Source organism: Magnolia sinica, chromosome 1 (assembly GCF_029962835.1).
Source record: "Magnolia sinica isolate HGM2019 chromosome 1, MsV1, whole genome shotgun sequence".
Classification (NCBI taxonomy): Eukaryota; Viridiplantae; Streptophyta; class Magnoliopsida; order Magnoliales; family Magnoliaceae; genus Magnolia; species Magnolia sinica.
This window is the reverse complement of record NC_080573.1, coordinates 123,949,437-123,967,344: the sequence shown is the minus strand read 5'-3', so window position 1 is coordinate 123,967,344 and position 17,908 is coordinate 123,949,437. Positions and strand designations below refer to the sequence as shown.

At 39.7% G+C, this 17,908-nt stretch overlaps 1 protein-coding gene across 2 annotated transcripts; it reads left to right on the top strand.

Moving 5' to 3' along the window:
* The first annotated feature begins 562 nt into the window (after positions 1–562).
* On the top strand, positions 563–17,633 carry LOC131256695 (uncharacterized). 2 transcript variants are annotated; one of them, XM_058257694.1, is made up of 9 exons: positions 563–809; positions 907–1,491; positions 2,564–2,652; positions 8,024–8,377; positions 9,102–9,401; positions 9,483–9,731; positions 9,836–10,057; positions 16,272–16,839; positions 16,966–17,633. In XM_058257694.1, exons 1-9 carry the CDS (start codon positions 662–664, stop codon positions 17,172–17,174), a joined length of 2,724 nt encoding a protein of 907 aa, XP_058113677.1. In that variant the 5' UTR covers positions 563–661; the 3' UTR covers positions 17,175–17,633. The 2 variants fall into 2 exon arrangements, with proteins under 2 accessions (XP_058113677.1, XP_058113667.1); XM_058257684.1 differs by having other exon boundaries at positions 8,003–8,377.
* Positions 17,634–17,908: the final 275 nt, after the last annotated feature.

Sequence of the window (17,908 nt, the reverse complement as noted above, 5' to 3'; positions counted from 1 at the left end):
TCTTCATGGTGGCCAATCCAAACCGCTCCTAAGGCCAGGCATGCACGCGTGCCCAACCGGCTACCAAACATGCCGGCCCCATTGTACAAGAAACGTATCCCCACTATCCTAATCGAAAACACTATCTCGATCATTTGATATTGTCTCTTGAATTTAGACCGCTGATGAATTTCAGTAAAACCAACCATCCGATGGTTCCAAAATCGACGGTTTGGATCAATTAACCAATGTGTCGGTCTGGATTGACGCATACATGGCACCGCCAATCAAGGAAATGAACCATCTAACCTGCGGGACCGATCCTAGATAGGACATCATCCAAAATGAACCATCATCACCTCTCAATAATGGATTTTTGTTAGTCGAATTGGGACAGCCAACCATTTTCCCTTCTAACCGTCCATTAAATATCCACCAATCAAACAATCAGAACGCAACTTATGCTTACCTTTTGGTTTATGATGGACATAAGTTAGGATGCACGGTTGTACAAATTTTCATGTGTACAGTTTCGGAGCGCATGTGTTGGAAGTACCACACTCCGCCAGAGCATCAAAGCTATTTTTCTCCCCGTTAAAAGAGCGCGGGAACGAGGCTGCCTAAGGAGCGCGAGAAAAACCCAAAGCAGGAAGCAGCAGCAGCAGAAGCAGAAAGAAGAGGAATGGAAGGGAAACAGGAACCGCTACCGAACCCGAACCCGAAATTCCCGGCGTTTCCATTCGAACCTTACCCGATACAAATCGATTTCATGAACGCTCTGTACCAGTCCTTACAAAAGGGAGGAGTCGCCATGCTCGAAAGTCCAACAGGTATCCGCTCTCTACCTCTCTCATTTTCCGTCTCCAGCGTCCGATTTCAATCCCACGGCTTAGATTTCTCCAAATCAAACTACCGTTCCTTTTACAGGTACTGGCAAAACTCTAAGCATCATATGTAGTGCTCTGCAGTGGGCCGTCGATCAGCGATCGAAAAATTCTCTTGATCAGAACGCAAGAAAAGCCACAGAAGAAAATTCAGGCAATCCATCTGACGACGAACCGGATTGGATGAGGGATTTTTCTGCGGTCGAGATAAAGAAGACGAGGAAACTAGGGTTTAAATCGCGGAATTTCGATGAGAGAAGATCTCGAGGAAGCTGTGGCATCGGCAAGAAGGAGAAAGAGAAGAGAAAGGATGTGGAGGGATTGGATGAGGGAGATGCGGAGTTTTTGGTGGAGGATTATGAGAGCGGAGAGGATGGGATGATGGATGGTGGGGATCTGAAGAGGAAGGCTGGGCGCAGCTGTTTTAGTTCGAGCGATGACGACGATGATGACTATGAGGATGATGATGGTGGTGGTGAAGGGGATGGGGATATTTTGAAGGTTTACTTTTGTAGCAGGACACATTCACAGCTGTCGCAGTTTGTGAAGGAGTTGAAAAGGACGGTTTTCAGTTCGGAGATGAAGGTAGTATGTCTGGGCTCCAGAAAGAACTTCTGTATCAATGCAGGTTGGTTTCGATGCTTTTGAGGTGCGTGGAAATTGCATATGGTTTGAAAAGAATGAGGAATTGTATGATTTGATACTTCAAGTTTTCAAATTGCATCTCTAAAGAGTAAATTCAGGTTTTCGATTTGCATCTCTAAGCAGTATATTCAGGTTTTCAATTTGGACAAGTTGGGGCATCTGATTTGATACTTCAGGCTATCTGCCTGTTTGTTCCGACCATGGTGGACCATACCGCAAAAATGTAACAGATTGGACGATCTTTCAACTAATCTTGGAATTCTTTTAGCTGAATGTGGATGGTTGTTGTACTTCTCTTCTTAATTGTCCGTGTGTAGGCTACATATTGGAAAGTTAACGTTGCGCTATTGGGGAGATTTTTTGGGGCATTGTCCATCCATGGTGGGACAGGCTGTACCAATGATCTTGATTACCAACCCAGGAGCTCCACTTGTTGAAACTGAAAGCCTGCGTGTATTGTGCATAGATGCGGCTTGTGTATCACATAATTCTCAAAAAGAAAAAAAGGAGGAGTGATTTAGTGTCAGACATCCTTAATGGAAGTTTACTGAGGGTGAAATCTGGTGGTCATTTGAAGTGGATTGTAGACCCAACTTTCATTGATATTGCGAGGTGGTGAAGTCACGTGGGGCCTGCTTCTTGTAACAATTCAATTCCAATATGACAGTAACACGATTCACTGGTAGCAGATTTACACTTGTTTTACCATATGCAATTAGTTTGCATTTTGGGAACGAACTATCACATTTGGAACATCCTTGTTGAAACTTTTCTATGGGTGAATGAGACGGATTGGCAGTTGCCCCATTAAATTTGACTCTTTTGGGAGGTGGTGCGATCGAGTGGGTGGCCCTATTTTCATCACCGTTTAATCTTAATTGTATGGTGATAGGATTTACTGGCCGTTAACTTTTGGTGCAGTTTGTCACATGGATAATGTCCCTTTGAAAGAAATTTGTCCATTGTACAATGTCCAAACACTTGATAGTGTACTTGAAAAGCCTGGGTTCAGTTTTATATCGTTGCTGAAAGTATCATCTCTTTATTCATGTCAGACATTCTGAAGCTAGGAAATTCAACACGGATCAATGAGCAGTGTTTGGAGCTGCAGAAGAATAAGAACCAAAAGAGCTCTAAAATCAAGGTCCTGCACTGAATCATCTGCTTTCATTCCAGGTCTTTCTTTTTATTGTTTCGTAACAATTCCTTGGCTACAAGAGTAAATATGACAAATATTGAATTTTTACTTTATAACTATGAAAAGGTAAAATAGTGCATCTGCAGGCATGTATTCAGGATTGCATTTTTTTAGAATTGTTGGAGTGATTGTTTTCATACACAAGCATCCTAGGCTGCATGTATGCTTTTGAAAAATATGAACAGGACTTGCACTTGCAGCCACACATGTCAATGTATATTCCCTGATCCAAAAATCAGTCTTTTCTGCTAATCCGGTGGTACATTTAATGTGGACAATCATTGGTTTATTTCTAACATTTGATTTCTTTTTTATAGATGCATGAGTGGATCGCTCTTTCAGATGGCTTGGATGTTGCACATGAGTCCCATGTTCGCATGTGTGAGCCATGAATGCACTAGATGAGTTCATGTTTTTTTTTTTTTTTTTTGAAAGATGATAATTTTTATTAGAAGGGCAGAAAAGGACCCCTGAGAAACCACAAAAGAGAGAGAGATGACTTTCCTTAAGGCGCCCAATCCCTAAAAAGCACCAACACCTTAGAGAATATTGCTGTTGAGAAGAGGCTCAAATTTCTAAATACTCTATTGTTTCTCTCCGCCCAAACTGCCCACAAGACATCTAACAATAAGCAATACCATTTCTTCTTTCCCAAGACCCCACAATCTTCCACGTGCCATGCACAAAATAGTTGGTCTAGAGAGAGAGGCATTGCCCTAGAAACATCTGCCAGACGCAGTGCACTCCACCAAATGCCTGCTATGAAAGGGCAATGGATAAATAAATGAACTACGGTCTCTTCATTTATGAGGCAGAGAATACAGATATTAAGAAGGACCATTCCCCTTTTATGCATATTATCTACCGTCAGAATTCTGTTTCTCCCCGCAAGCCAGCCAGAGGCCGCCACTTTCAGAGGGATTCCATAGGCCCACATTACTCCTGTATGACAGCAAGCAGAAGGGTTGGCAGAGGATGAAAGAAGATTGTAAAAGGATTTGACAGAAAATGCTCCCGAACTCGAACGCTTCTAAACAATTGTATCTTCTGAGAGGGGGTTTGGACAGATTCCTTGTAAAAGGGAAAGCAACAACGTAAATTCAACAATCTCTTCCTCATTGAAAGAAGGGATCCAAACTCCTCCTTGCTCGTTATGATAGAAGTAGTCCTTTATAGGAATGTTCTGGTTAGAGCTTAAAGAGAATGGGGAGGGAAAAGCCTCTGCCAGCGTGAAAGACCCACACCAGAAATCTAGCCACAATCTATTTTGTTGTGATCACTAAGAGTGTAACAGATGTTTTCTGTAAAGGACCTGGAAAGCTTAGCTATGTTCTTCCAAAGGAAGGAGGCTCTGTAGCTCGACGACTCTGAAGGCCACCAATCCAGCCTAGAAGTGCCATATTTAGCTGCAACCACTTGTCTCCAAAGGCTATCATCCTCAGCCCCAAAATGCCACACCCCTTTACCCAAAAGGGCTTTGATCATGAATTCCAAGTTTTTTATATTCGTTCCCCCTTCACCATAGGGGGTGCACACATCTTTTCATTTCAACAATGGATACTTGAAGGAATCTCCACTCCCTTGCTAGAGAAAATTCTTGCGAATTCTATCTATTTTGCTAATAATAGATTTAGGCCAATGAAACAACAATAAGAAGTAGATGGGCATACTGGAGAGGGAGGCATTGTTAATTTTGCCACTTAAAGACATAACATTACACATCCAGGAAGCCCTTTTTCTCTCAATTCTTTCAATGATACTGTCCCAAAAGCAAATGGGGGGCTTACTATTGGAGCTAGTGCCCTAGAAAACTAATGTATGCTCTAATCAATTAACCGTGTGGATATGATTAGGGCGATCTCAGCCGTAGATCATTGGGGAATGATTCCTCTGATAGTCCTTGGGAACTTGAGATTGGACATGACAGTCATTGATGTGGGAGAGTCGTGGTCCATGGATCTCAGTACCCTGTTAGATCATGACCTTCACAGGTGCATGGGATACACCTATGGACATCAATTCGTGAGATGTGTGGTCGTCTTGTGTGAGGGGACTAACTTGGGTCAGGATGGACAGGCTCCACCATTGGGAACCGACTTGGTGTTGGTGTATGCCTTACCCTTACCCTACACAAGAGTGTAAGTGTGTTATGAACAAAGGATATATGCTTGGACCTTTAGTCACTTAGGGCCTGTTTGGCTGGATGGATCCCATGGGATTAGGAGGGATGGGATGGATTTTAAGGTAATGATGGTGGTGCCAGTGGATTGGTTTAAGATCCATGGGATTGCTATATCCCGGGACAAGTTCACCGAGTCTGATTGGCACGCCCGGCATATCCCGGGATTTTACCTTCCAATCCCTTCAAATTTGTCCAACCAAACACGCCCCAGGCATGATTGAACGGGATTAGGAGGGATGGGATCAATTTTAAGGTAATGACGGTGATGTCAGTGGATTGGTTTAAGATCCACGGGTTTGTTATATCCCGGGACAAGTTCATCGAGTCTGTCTGGCTCGTTTGACATATCCCGGGATTTTACCATCCCATCCCTCCTAATCCCTTATGATCCGTCTGGCCAAACACGCCCTTACATTGGTGGATCGATATCAAGTCAACAATCTGGGGGCCCATTAGCTTGGACTGTGATCGTGAGATGACTTGATGATGCATGAAAGATGATTGATCCTTAGACCTGAGGACGCGTAAGGTGCATTCGGTTCTTAGGCATTTTGATGAGTTTTTGGTGCAATAGAAGCTTATGAGATTCCCCACCCATATCCTACATTCCTAGCCTCTAAATCCTTGAGATCGAAGTCATCTTCCTTGTGATTCATCACTTGAAAGAGGACTCCAACCTCAATGAAGAATATGAACTTGATCTCCACCTTGTTCTAGAGATTAGACTTAAACCCATAGTAAAATCCTTGTCAAAATCCTCCAGAACACCCATCTAGGTGAATCTCCTAGGAATTACAACCTTTCCATGTGTTGTAAGAGATTCACCCACCTCCCATTATCTTTGTTACCTCAATGGAGTATTGCATGTAAGGTGTTTGATTTTAGAGTTAAAGCATCGGCAAGCATCAACATCAACGATCATGGGAGCGAAATGGGAGCTGATTGAAGCACGAGAGAGCATTGATCAAGCAACCCGAGTAGATGCGTCAAAGGGACTCAATTCGACTAGTAGGTGTCAATTAGTGAGTTCATACTCTCTTTCCTTGTGTAGGATTGACGGTAATAGTTTGTAACCCAAACTTGATGGGTTCTTGTGTAAGACTTAGGCTCGTGTAGGGCCAAATTCACCGGACATGGGTGTGTATGTGTTAGTCTGCATAAGAGTCTTCGGCAGGAGTAAACATAGGTCCTTGGACTAGGAACGAGGTTGTTGGTTAGCCGATAGAAAACCGACTAAAATCTATTGCAGGAGCCTCTGGTGGGAGTGTATGCTAAGTCTTTGTGTAGGGTTGTAAAGGTTAGAGGTGAACCTGATTTAAAACCTCTGATAGTGAATACCGATATACTTAGGAAGAGTGCGTTCGCTGGGAGTGGAGTAGGGAAATTGAACCACTATACATGCTTGTGTTTGAGAATTGTCATTTGAGCACTTTTCTAATTATGCTTATGTCATTAATTAGTGAATTATGTGTATGCATGATTAGATAAATGCTAGGATTTGAATAGTTAGCACATCTTACACACATGTACACTATTGTTTATAGACTAGTTGCTTGATTGATATATCTATTGTATTCTATGTGATTGGACCCTTTATTAGCTTGGAAGCCTTAGAGTTAATTGCCTTACTTAGTTTAAATTGACATATTAGTTTAAGTAAGCAATTGTGTGTTAAAAGGCATAAATTTTGTTTGGTCCTAATCACCCTCCCTCTCCCCCTCTAGGACATAGCCATTCATTCCTTAGATCCGCTAAGCTTCCGCGTGCCATATTAAACTATTCCATGCAATTTCACAAAGGACCAGAAGAACTAAATGCCATTGAGAGGGAAAGGCACCAACCACGACAGAACTACTTTGCCGATACCCAAATGGCTTGAACATATAAGGACCAAATCATATTAAAGCAGACTTCACTGCCCTAATATATGTTTAGTGGATTTTGCTTCTCCTACTGAAATTGATTTCTACAAATAGAATCAGCATATTTCACAAAATAGGTGGGTTCTAGATCTCTATCCTTTCAAAATCATTTACCCTTCTCTTGATGGATTTTGACAAGGAATATCTTATTGTTTCTATGTCTGCTATCTCATCTGCAGTGTTTATTTTGATCATGTTTTGTTTTCTTTCATGTAGTTCTCCCTATTTACATGTCTTTAGCTAAATAAAGAGGGAACTAGCATGCACTATTCAAGTGTTGATTTTGTAGTCCTTTTGCTCCATCTTTATCCAAGTCACTGGAGCATTTCGACTACTCAAAGCTTGAGTACAACTTGGTGAGGACCCAAGTCCAAATCAACTCAATATTCATTCAAATACTTGATTTGGAAAAATTCAACAAGGACACTTCATAATCCAATATTTTTGAGTACTCAATTTATTTTTTACGAGAAGTCAACCGAATGTCTTGTTGTCAATTGATCCAGTCACCTGCATAAAGATTGGGTCTACTCCACTGAGTGGGTTTTCTGACTACCTGATCAAGTTACTAAGCATTGGTTGCTAGTGTTACCTTATAGTTTCGTCATTTCGTACTGTAAACTCATCTTTCTGTTCCTTGAAAGAAATGTTGAGGCACCATATCTATGTTATCTGGGCACTTTAAATGGGTGTCCTGCCCATATCTGGCACTTCAATATTAAGTGTAAATTTGGTACCAGGCCATACCCTTTGCCATCCCACTCCATGTCTTGGTACAACATTAACAGGTGTTAATTTTACATACCAACTTTAAGACATTTAAGGTTTCAATTGCCAAGCCATCGCTGCAATTAGTGATCTTATTCTTGCTGAATACTACTTTCAAATTTAATGGATCCGCTAATCATAGCAGATGGTATGTCTACTAAAATAAGTTTCTTTTCCTTTTCTTTATCATATTTCATTTGATCCCATAGTTGCACTATCCTTGTAACTAGGCGAAGCTCCTGCTTTGAATCGCATTCCTGATCATGCTGCCTTGCTGTTTTTATTTGCTTTAGTATACAAACGGATGCTTCCCCACTCCCGCATCAGTAATTGTTGTCGCTTTGCTTGTCGCTTCATGCAACTATAGTTGATCCTTTTAGTAAAAGTAATCTTATTGCTGAGGCACTTGATGTGCTTTTCTCAGATTGGTAGTGGCACCATGCAGATCCAGGGTGATGGAGGAAGAATACGTCAGACCAAATCTTCTTCTGGATGCCCAATGCTTCATAAGCAAAAGCTACAGAAGCAATTTAGGGATGAGGTCTGCCAGCGCGGGGCCTTGGACATGGAGGATCTTGTGCAGCTTGGGAAGAAGATTGGAACCTGTCCATACTATGGCTCACGGAGCATGGTCCCAACAGCTAATCTTGTGGTTCTTCCATACCAGTCTCTTCTCTTGAAATCTGCTCGTGAATTGCTTGGTTTAAATCTGAAAAACAGCGTTGTGATTATAGATGAAGCCCACAATCTAGCTGACTCCCTCACTAATATGTACAACACAAAAGTAACACTCTCACAGGTAATATGAATCCTTATCCAATTCTCACAAGTTATTATCTTTGATGTTTGTAAGTTCACTGGTTGACTTTGGGCTTGGTTGCGCCAAGTGAGTTTATCTGGGTTCCAAGCACCTGGTCCAAATTCCAGTTTTCTGAAGAATCAGCTGAGTTAATTACCAATTCACTGGGTACTTGCATAAAAGAGGAGTTGTTGGATTCTAATGCATCAGGATGCAATAGTCTCCTGGTGTGTCATTTTGTACAAGTAGGGCTTAGGGTTTGGTGATTTAGATCATGGATATGATGGGCCCCACCATGGATAGGCAATACCCAAAAACTCTTCCAGATTCTAAGGTCCTGTCCTTTGAATAGTATCCCACAAATAGATTGTTAAGAAAAAAATACCAAAACAATCTTGAAAAAGGTGAAAGGTGGATCGCTAGGAACTTCCAGGTTTTTGTGGCATCCCTTATCCACATTGGGGCTCATAATCAGATCAATGATGAGGATAACTGAACCATGAGCCCCATTTGCATGGAATGGGAGCATCGGGAAACTTCATGCCTGATCCATCAGTACCTGATTTTTCTTCTTCACTAAATGGTGAGTATTCCACTGACTTGGTTGAGTCAAGCTTGGGAACTGAGAGGTTGATTCCCCTTCACCTGGTTTGAAGTTTGAACAAGTAACTTGATGATCAAGTGAGACCATTACAACTCACTATTTGAGCTTTCCATTGCCCAGCTTGAGCAGGTGCATTCCCACCTTGAGGCATACCTTGATAGGTTTCGGAATCAGTTGGGAGCTGCAAATCTGCGATACATCCAAACTCTGATGGTTATAACTCGGGCTTTTCTTCGTCTTTTACTTGGAGACAAGAGTGCTGGCTCTGTTAGACCTTGTTGTGCTGAAGAAGCCTCTGGAGAGAAAAGTGTCCGTGGTTGTTCGATGGCCATAAACGATTTCTTATTTTCTCTCGATATTGACAACATAAACATGGTTAAATTGGTTAGATATATAAAGGAAAGCAACATTGTCCACAAGGTATGCTGATTGTAGCTACTGAACTCAATGCATCCGTAACTTTCACTTGATATGAGCTCATGAAATAATTGGTTTTCTCAGGTCAGTGGATATGGAACAAAACTGGTCAGTTTGCAATTAGGTTCTGTGCTTGACAATGGCGGAAACAGTAGCATCGAAGGAAGTAGTCTATTGGGATTTCAGTCATTGGTTGATTTCTTGCTTTCACTGACCAATAACGATGGTGATGGAAGAGTGATAATTTCAAGGCCACCACCCACATGCTCGGGGCAACAAGAAGAAGGATACCTGAAATATGTCATGCTTGCTGGAGAGAAGATATTTTCTGAGGTTTGTAAATGAAATGCTTAATCTAACCAGCATAATGTCCTATGCTCCTCATGCTTCAGTGATGATACTTTGTAATCCATATCTTATATATGAACTTTCTACAGATTGTGGATCAAGCGCATGCTGTTGTACTTGCAGGGGGAACTCTGCAGCCCATAGAGGAGACAAAGGAACGACTCTTCCCGTGTTTACCACGCGACCAGTTTCATTTCTTCTCATGCAATCATATTGTCCCACCAGAGAGTATTTTACCAATTGCTGTTTCCCGTGGGCCATCTGGAAGCTCATTTGATTTTAGCTACAACTCGCGAAGCTCTGCCAGAATGGTCAGTATTCTGAGAGCCCCACCCTAAGTGGTGGATACTCGTTTGATCAGGTTATAAGATGTTCGCTAAGTTTGCCGTAAAATGCTTTGCATGTATAATGTAGATGGATCTATGATTTTGATACGAGGGAAAGGGTAGTGGTGAAAAATATCACATCTCTCTTTTCTCAATAACGAGAATAATGTATTCTCTTATCTTTCAAAAAAAAAAAAAAAAAAAAAGAAAAAAAAAGAAAGAAAAAAGAAAAAAAGAAAAGAAAAAGAATAATGTCTTCTCTTCATTTTCCTTTGTTCAACATTGAAAACACCCCTGCTAATAGAACTTGTTTAAGGAGGAGGTTCACTTGAACTTCTTAGCCATTCAACAAACCCTAACTTAACCACTAAGCAAGCCCTAATAGACCCTCATTAACCTATGAACACAAAAATGGCAACTAAAAAATGATAGCTAATAACATCTATGGCCCACCAGTGGGTGCGGTCTTTATGCTGGACTGATCCGGTTGTGGGGTCTCTTTACGCAATCTTAGCCTTCGATCATGGCTACATACTGGGGAAAAAAGAATCTTGTCCTCGAGTTTTGAACTTGTGTTGGTACATTGCTGTGATCCGCCTTTCTCTTGCTCCTTTGCGTGCTTTTGATAAGAGTTGATGATGGAGGCCAATGTGTCTTCTCAATATCGCTTTCATGAGATGGCATTGTAGATGACACCACTTCTGCTTTCACTTCTTTGTTATTTTCCACGTTTTGGGAGTCAGCTTTTAAGTGTATAGAGGGGTTGGTTGCAGGCAGACTATGGATACTCGCCTCCAACCTCAGATTTGCTTTCTTTCCTTTTTTTATCCTTTTGCATTCTACACTTGTGTTTTGGACCTTGCTTTCTAGTCTTCCATGCTTCGGATTCTTTTCCCTTTTTCTTTTAGAATGATGTGTTTTGCTATTTTTTTTTTATTAAAAAAAAAAAAAACCTTTTGGGAGTCAGCCTCTGCTATTTCTTTTAGAGTGTATTTGCTGGTCTTACAATCAGGATGGTTGACTGTAACATCTTTCCTTGCTCTCAATCACTTTGCGACTTCTCCGTGTCTTACGCCTAGTTATGATTCTTCGATCTATGTGCTCTCATCGTTGTTGGGACATCCCAAATTCAGAAATCTCCTTAGAAGTTGGACAAACTTTACATCACCCTTTTTGTTAATCCTGCCATCAATTCTTTATGTTTATCATTGTGTATCGTAATACTTTCAAGCACGTCTCTTTTTGCATCTTCTGATTCAACGGACTGAGAGAACATTATTTGTTTTTGACATTGATGAATAATGATGTTTTAGAGCTTTTCATTGTACTCCAATTTTTCAAGCATGATTAGTATTTGCAATGTCTCTATCTTCTTCATTGTGATGGCTAAGGACAATCATGATACGGATGGGAATCTGTATATGAATAATCGTACGAAGCATTGGGAACCCTCCTCTTGATGACATGTCAGCAATGAAGAATCAATGCAACTACAGGTGCAAATGTATCAAAGAAAAAGAAACAAAGATTGTGGGGAGAACCCAACAACCTCCTATTAAGAATTAGATATCACGATAAGCTCCCTCTCCTCTTCTTCCAAACCAGAAGCATAAAAGAAAGCCAAGCTTTTATTTTTATAAGCATCAACTAGTGTTTTCGGTAGCATTGTAGGCTTGTAGCGTAGCGTACACTATGTGATGTTGCGTAGCAAAAACGCTATGTAGCGTAAGTTATAGGGTATAAAGCGTAAGCTACAGTGCATGTAGCGTATGCTACATGTAGCATAGCATAGCGTGTAGTGTAAGCTACCTGAAATCTCATTTTTTAAGTGTTTTTTCTTTGTTAGTTTAACACTTATTTTAAAATGGTGATGACTTATACCTATGACAAATAGCACTATATTAAACAAATCCGGACAATCTAAATTGTGGTCCATATCGTGGATAGAGTGTCAAAGGAAATATCAATCTACACAGCAGATTTACAGCTTTACAGATTTACAGATTTACAGCTTTACAGATTTACAGATTTACAGATTTACAGCTAATATCTACAGCAGATTTACAGCTAATAGCAGATTTACAGCTAATATCTACAGCTTTGACTGATATGACAGTTATACAGATTTATTCCTTCCTTAATTAAGATATATTAGCTGTACAGTATATTTAGATAGATGTATATATGGTAGGGGCTGAAGATCAGCTTGTATTTCTTCCCTAAATAGCTTGTAATCTACCTATATAATGGGCAATTGTCAATGAAGAAAGGCAGACTTTTTCAAAAGGACTCTAAACTGTCATGGTATCAGAGCTATAGCTCTAAATATCCATTAGTCTCGTGCTCTCAAGTTTCTTAGTCTCGGTTATTCTTGTTCTAGTTCTGTTGACCTCATGTCTTCCGATAAGTCTGATGTTTCTTTGATTCGTTTCAATGGCAAGAACTACTCTGCTTGGGCGTTTCATTTCAGGATTTTCGTCAAAGGTAAGGAGCTGTGGGGACATGTTGATGGCAATTCTCCTCTGTTACAAAGTCAAAGTCGTAGATAGCATATCGACACTCTTCTGCGGGAAGGCTTGCTGTAAATCTGTAAATCTGCAAAGCTGTAAATCTGTAAATCTGTAAATCTGTAAATCTGTAAAGCTGTAAATCTGCTGTGTAGATTGATATTTCCTTTGACATAGAGCACTTAGATCAATCCAGACCATCCAACTTGTTGTCTATATCATGAATTTGTGATGTTTCAATAAAAAATAAGTCACACTTAGAGATGTCTAAAGGCAGAGAGAGAGAGAGACAGAGAGAGAGAGAGAGAGAGAGAGAGAGATTTTGCATGGAAATAAGTGGATGATCCAGATTTGTAGTCAATAACTGGTAGAAATTATGTGGATGGACGTTGAGTCCATCAGACCCATTTTCTGACATGCTACGAATGTAGGAGCGGCATGACTGCACCCTGACCATAGATCCATGGGTCGGATTTCACACCCTACCAACGGGTGTTTTAGTTTTAGGCGTTTTTATTCGTTTTTTCTTATTTCAGGGGTTTTATTGCACTTTCTTTATTTTTCGTCTTTTTTATTATTTTTCTTATTTTCAGGGGCTTTAGTGCACTTTTACTTTTTCCATAGCTTATATATACGTTGTGATAAATCCTATTTTATTATTATTATTATTATTGAATGAATAGAAATTCGTCTATTTTCTTCTTCTTTATTCAAGAAATTAGAGTTTCAGGATTGACCCTTGGGTGTTGAGGATTCCACCTCGATTTCATGTTTTTTTCTTTCTAAATCTTCGAGGTGTAGGAAAAGGTAAGAATCATCTTCATTCTTTTCTTTTGATGACAAAATGACCTGTACTTTCTTCATCTCAAACCCTTTATTCTTCACCCCTTTTGTTCTTCTTTGGATATCCCCTTTATAGTTTGAACAGAAAAGAGGGATGGTTAGTTAGTAGAATCAGATCCAAACTTGACTATGGACTGACTTTTGCTAGATCTGAGATATCCTCATATCCCTAGGTCCTCCCTTTTTACCGTTTACTCGATTTTATGCTAGGGGCATGATCTTGACGGAATGACCTCATCTTTGTGTTAAAATTTAGCTAATCCCTTTGATTGGAAATGGTTAGTTGATTCGTGTATTTATTTGAACATTCTTTAACCTGATTATACATGCATTTATGATTAGGTCATCACATGTCCCTGCATTAGAGAGAGAGAGAGAGAGAGAGAGAGAGAGAGAGATTTTGCATGGAAGATAGTGGTTGATGATAGTTAAGAACTCATAGAAATTATGCGTTTTGTAATTTTTATCATATTTTCTATTATTTTAATTAAAAAATATTAAGGATTATGTAGCTTACGCTACACGCTATAAAGGCTATAGAGGGCCAGATGCCATGCTATATGCTACACGCTATTTAAAACACTGGCATCAACATAATACCGCATGTCCAACTAAGGCCTTTATATAGGCTTAACAAAGAGATGCCCTAATAAGAGGAAAAGACAAAATTACCCACCTTTCTTTTGTTACTTGGCATTCTTATCATTACATGACTTAAAAAAATAAATAAAAAAAATTCACCTAAGAGCTTAAAAGCTACCTTGCTCATCTGATTGTGTGCGGTTCACACGTGTGATCAAAGGACCTATGCTTGATAGCTCATGAAAATGATTTGGTTTCATCAAGAATGGGATTCAGTGGGTGGATTCCAATTAATGTGGACGTCAATCCGAATGATTTGGATCAAATCCGACTAGAGGATCTACGTTTGGATACCTTTGGATCAACTAAAGGTAATTGTGGCCCTAAGATCTCAAAAGGAACTGCTCCAATGCCACTTAACACATATGGATCTATGATTTTGATTTGAGGGAAAGAAGAGGGGCGAAAAATCTCACATCTCTCTATTCTCAATGAAAATAATGTCTTTTCTTCATTTTAAATTATCAATAGTTCAACATTTAACAAACCCCCTAACACAACTTATTTAAAGAGAATGTTTTCTTCAACTTTAAGATAACTTAACCATTAAGGAAATCTTAATTTAAATACTAAGCAATCCTTAAAAAAACTAATTAACCTGTGTTTATAAAGAAACAGAGATATCATCTAAAAAATTAACAACTAATAACATCCATGACCCACTGATGGGTTTGATCTTTGTGCGGAACTGATCTGATTGGTGGGTCCACTCTTTACACGATTTGGCCTTTGATTGTGGCTACATCAATGCACAGGGCTCGATTGGGAGCTTGTAAATGGAAGTAAATGGTAAATGGATTTGGAGGTAAATGAATTGGGAGTAAATGGCTTACACAATTGTGTTTGGATGAGAGTAAATGAAATGCATTTGAAATAAAAATTTTCTGTTTGGATGAGAGTAAATGGGAGGAATTGGAATGCATTTGAAAATTTCAATATATTCACAGGAATATCCCAACTTAGTGTATATATGCAAAATTTAATAGAGTGATTGTAATAAGCCCATTGAAATATATGCTTTAGCCAAAAATGAGGAAATTTCAAGCCTCGGGTAGGCCACAAGCGTAAAGATAACAAATAAACAACTTGCCAACGTTTTTTTAACTGTCCACATGGATGGCCATCCTTTGGATGGTTTGGTGTGATTTTAGTGATGTAGCTGATATTTGCTTTGTTTCGGAGTATAATTAGTTTGACATGTGTATGGTGGACATGTGCATAGCGGCACCTTGTTTACACGTGCGACTCTCCAAGGGATCTCAAAAGGCATTTCACCCCCATTTACTTCCAAATCCTCTCTCGTAGAGAGGATTTCATTTACATGCACATCTCCCATTTCATTTCATTTCATTTACTTTCATCCAAACACACCTCAAATACCATTTACTCTCAATTCCTCCCATTTACCTCCTTTTATTCCCATCCAAACGACCCCTAAGGAAAAGGGCTAATATGTATACAACATAGGGTCTCTTTGCTATTAAATTTAGCGGATCATAGTCTATATAGGTGTCTTCCTAGCAGTTCTTTAGAGCTATGTAAGCAAAATAGTAGAAAACTTGATGCTTTTGCGATCTGGAAGAGAAGAGTTGTAAGCATCCATGAGGTGAGATCCCTGTACTGTCAGAAGGCTTTCTGTTTTTGACACAAGTTGAATTTGTTGCCCAATTGCTATGATTTACAAATTACTGGTTTCTTATATTTAGCACTATTCATATACTTCTTACGTTGCTCTGATCTATTTCTAGTAATGCAGATTCCTTTTTTTAAAATTTTTTTTTTTTTTACCTTGCATATTTCTGAATGAAAATTTATATAATAAGACATTTGAATGTCATTATATATCTGTACAAATATGTCATCATGTTTGGTTTTTAGGGTTCCCTGGGTCCAACACCTTGTGTCTGGATATGGCACTTACAAATGTGTCTATGTCCAAGTTACATAACTTGCACCTGTTTCTTTGGAATTTTCTTTCTGGGGTCAGTAGTTAATCAGCATTGAAAATCAAATTCAATAATCCAGTTTGCTTTTGAAAATCAAATCCAATTAATCCTGTTTGCTTTTTCATGCCAATGTTCATTATGGAAACACACTCAACGTAGCTTTATTACATTGAGATATTTATTATTATTGTTGAAAAGCATCTATGATTTGTTGATTCTATTTAAGTGTATGATGGCCATGGCAATTGGATTGCATTGCAGATAGAGGAGCTAGGGCGTTTGCTGTGCAATTTAGTGGGAGTGGTTCCTGAAGGGATTGTTGTGTTCTTCTCTTCATTTGAGTATGAAGGGCAGGTCTATGATGCATGGAAAGCTTCGGGCACCCTGGCGAGAATTCTGAAGAAAAAGCGTGTATTCAGGGAGCCCAGAAGTAATATGGATGTTGAAGCTGTTCTTAAGGAATACAAGGAAGCTATCACATTGGCTGTTGCTGGTTCTAGAGAAGATTCAATACCTCATGGTGCACTGCTTCTAGCTGTAGTTGGTGGAAAGATTTCAGAAGGTATCAACTTCAGTGATGGAATGGGACGATGTGTAGTTATGGTCGGACTTCCCTATCCAAGCCCATCTGATGTGGAGCTGATGGAAAGAGTAAAACATATTGAAGGACTGGGAGACTCAAATGCCACAAGACCTGCCAAGCTCTTGTCCGATGAGATCTCTAATGAAAATACTGTTCAATCTGGTTTTGATATCTTAAGAAGTTGCAAGCGAAGGGGAAGGGAATACTATGAAAACCTGTGCATGAAGGCTGTAAATCAATCAATTGGTATGTATAGTCCATGCTTACACAAGCAAGTTTTATGCATGGCCATCTACAATTGTGTTTATATTTTTTGATCCACATCTCTATTCTTTTTTCCTTTCTTTTTTACTTCAATTGTCATGATCCCAGGTCGAGCAATTAGGCACATCAATGACTATGCAGCAATCTTGTTGGTGGACTCACGTTACTCATCCAATCCATCGAAGGGAAGCTTCTCTCATGCCACAAACAAGCTCCCGCAGTGGATAAAATGTCGTCTAGTTTCTGTGGAAAACTATGGGGAAGTCCATAGACTGCTCCATCAGTTCTTTAAACTCAACAAGCAGAGACAATGTTAAGTAGAATATCTGATTGGAGCAGTGGTATCTCCATTTCTTGAGAAGACGTGCAAGATTGAGCCCATCTTGCTTATAGTCTGCAAACATGCAGAGCTATGGATTGGCTTCCATGAAATTGCCTTGGCAAGTTGGCCAGGTTGGAGCAGTTGTTAGGAAGAAGGTAGTGCTATGGAGGGAAATGTTAGCTGGGGAGGGAATGATTAATGGCTTAAGCTATTCACAGAGGATTCGGTATCTGTTCAGTGGTTTCATCCTAATCCTCCCACTTAGGATCCATTGATTTCTTCTTCTTCTTCTTCGTCTTTTTTTTTTTTTTTTTTTCGTTAAACGGAAACAAAATCCTGTAAACATATCTATCTTGCTGATTGTTCTGGCATTACCTAGCTGTTCACAATTCTTTTTTATTAGTGATATTGCTCTCCACATCTCAATACAATTCTGGCAGTGATTTGTATGCTCTCTCTCTCTCTCTCACACACACACACACACACACACACACCTTTTGTTATTAGTATAACTGGCTCTGTATCAGAGAATGTTTTTTAAGATCTGTTTCTTTGCAGTTGCTTTCAGTGCCAACAGAAAGCAATGGCGCTCAAACAATCCTGTTGATGCTTCAGTCTAGGTGGCAAACCATGGATTATGGTAGTAATCTGTATCCTCTCTGTAGAAGTTTTTTCCCCCTCCCCTTTTGCAGCTGCTGCTATGAGTTTCTTATCACCTTTTCGGCAATA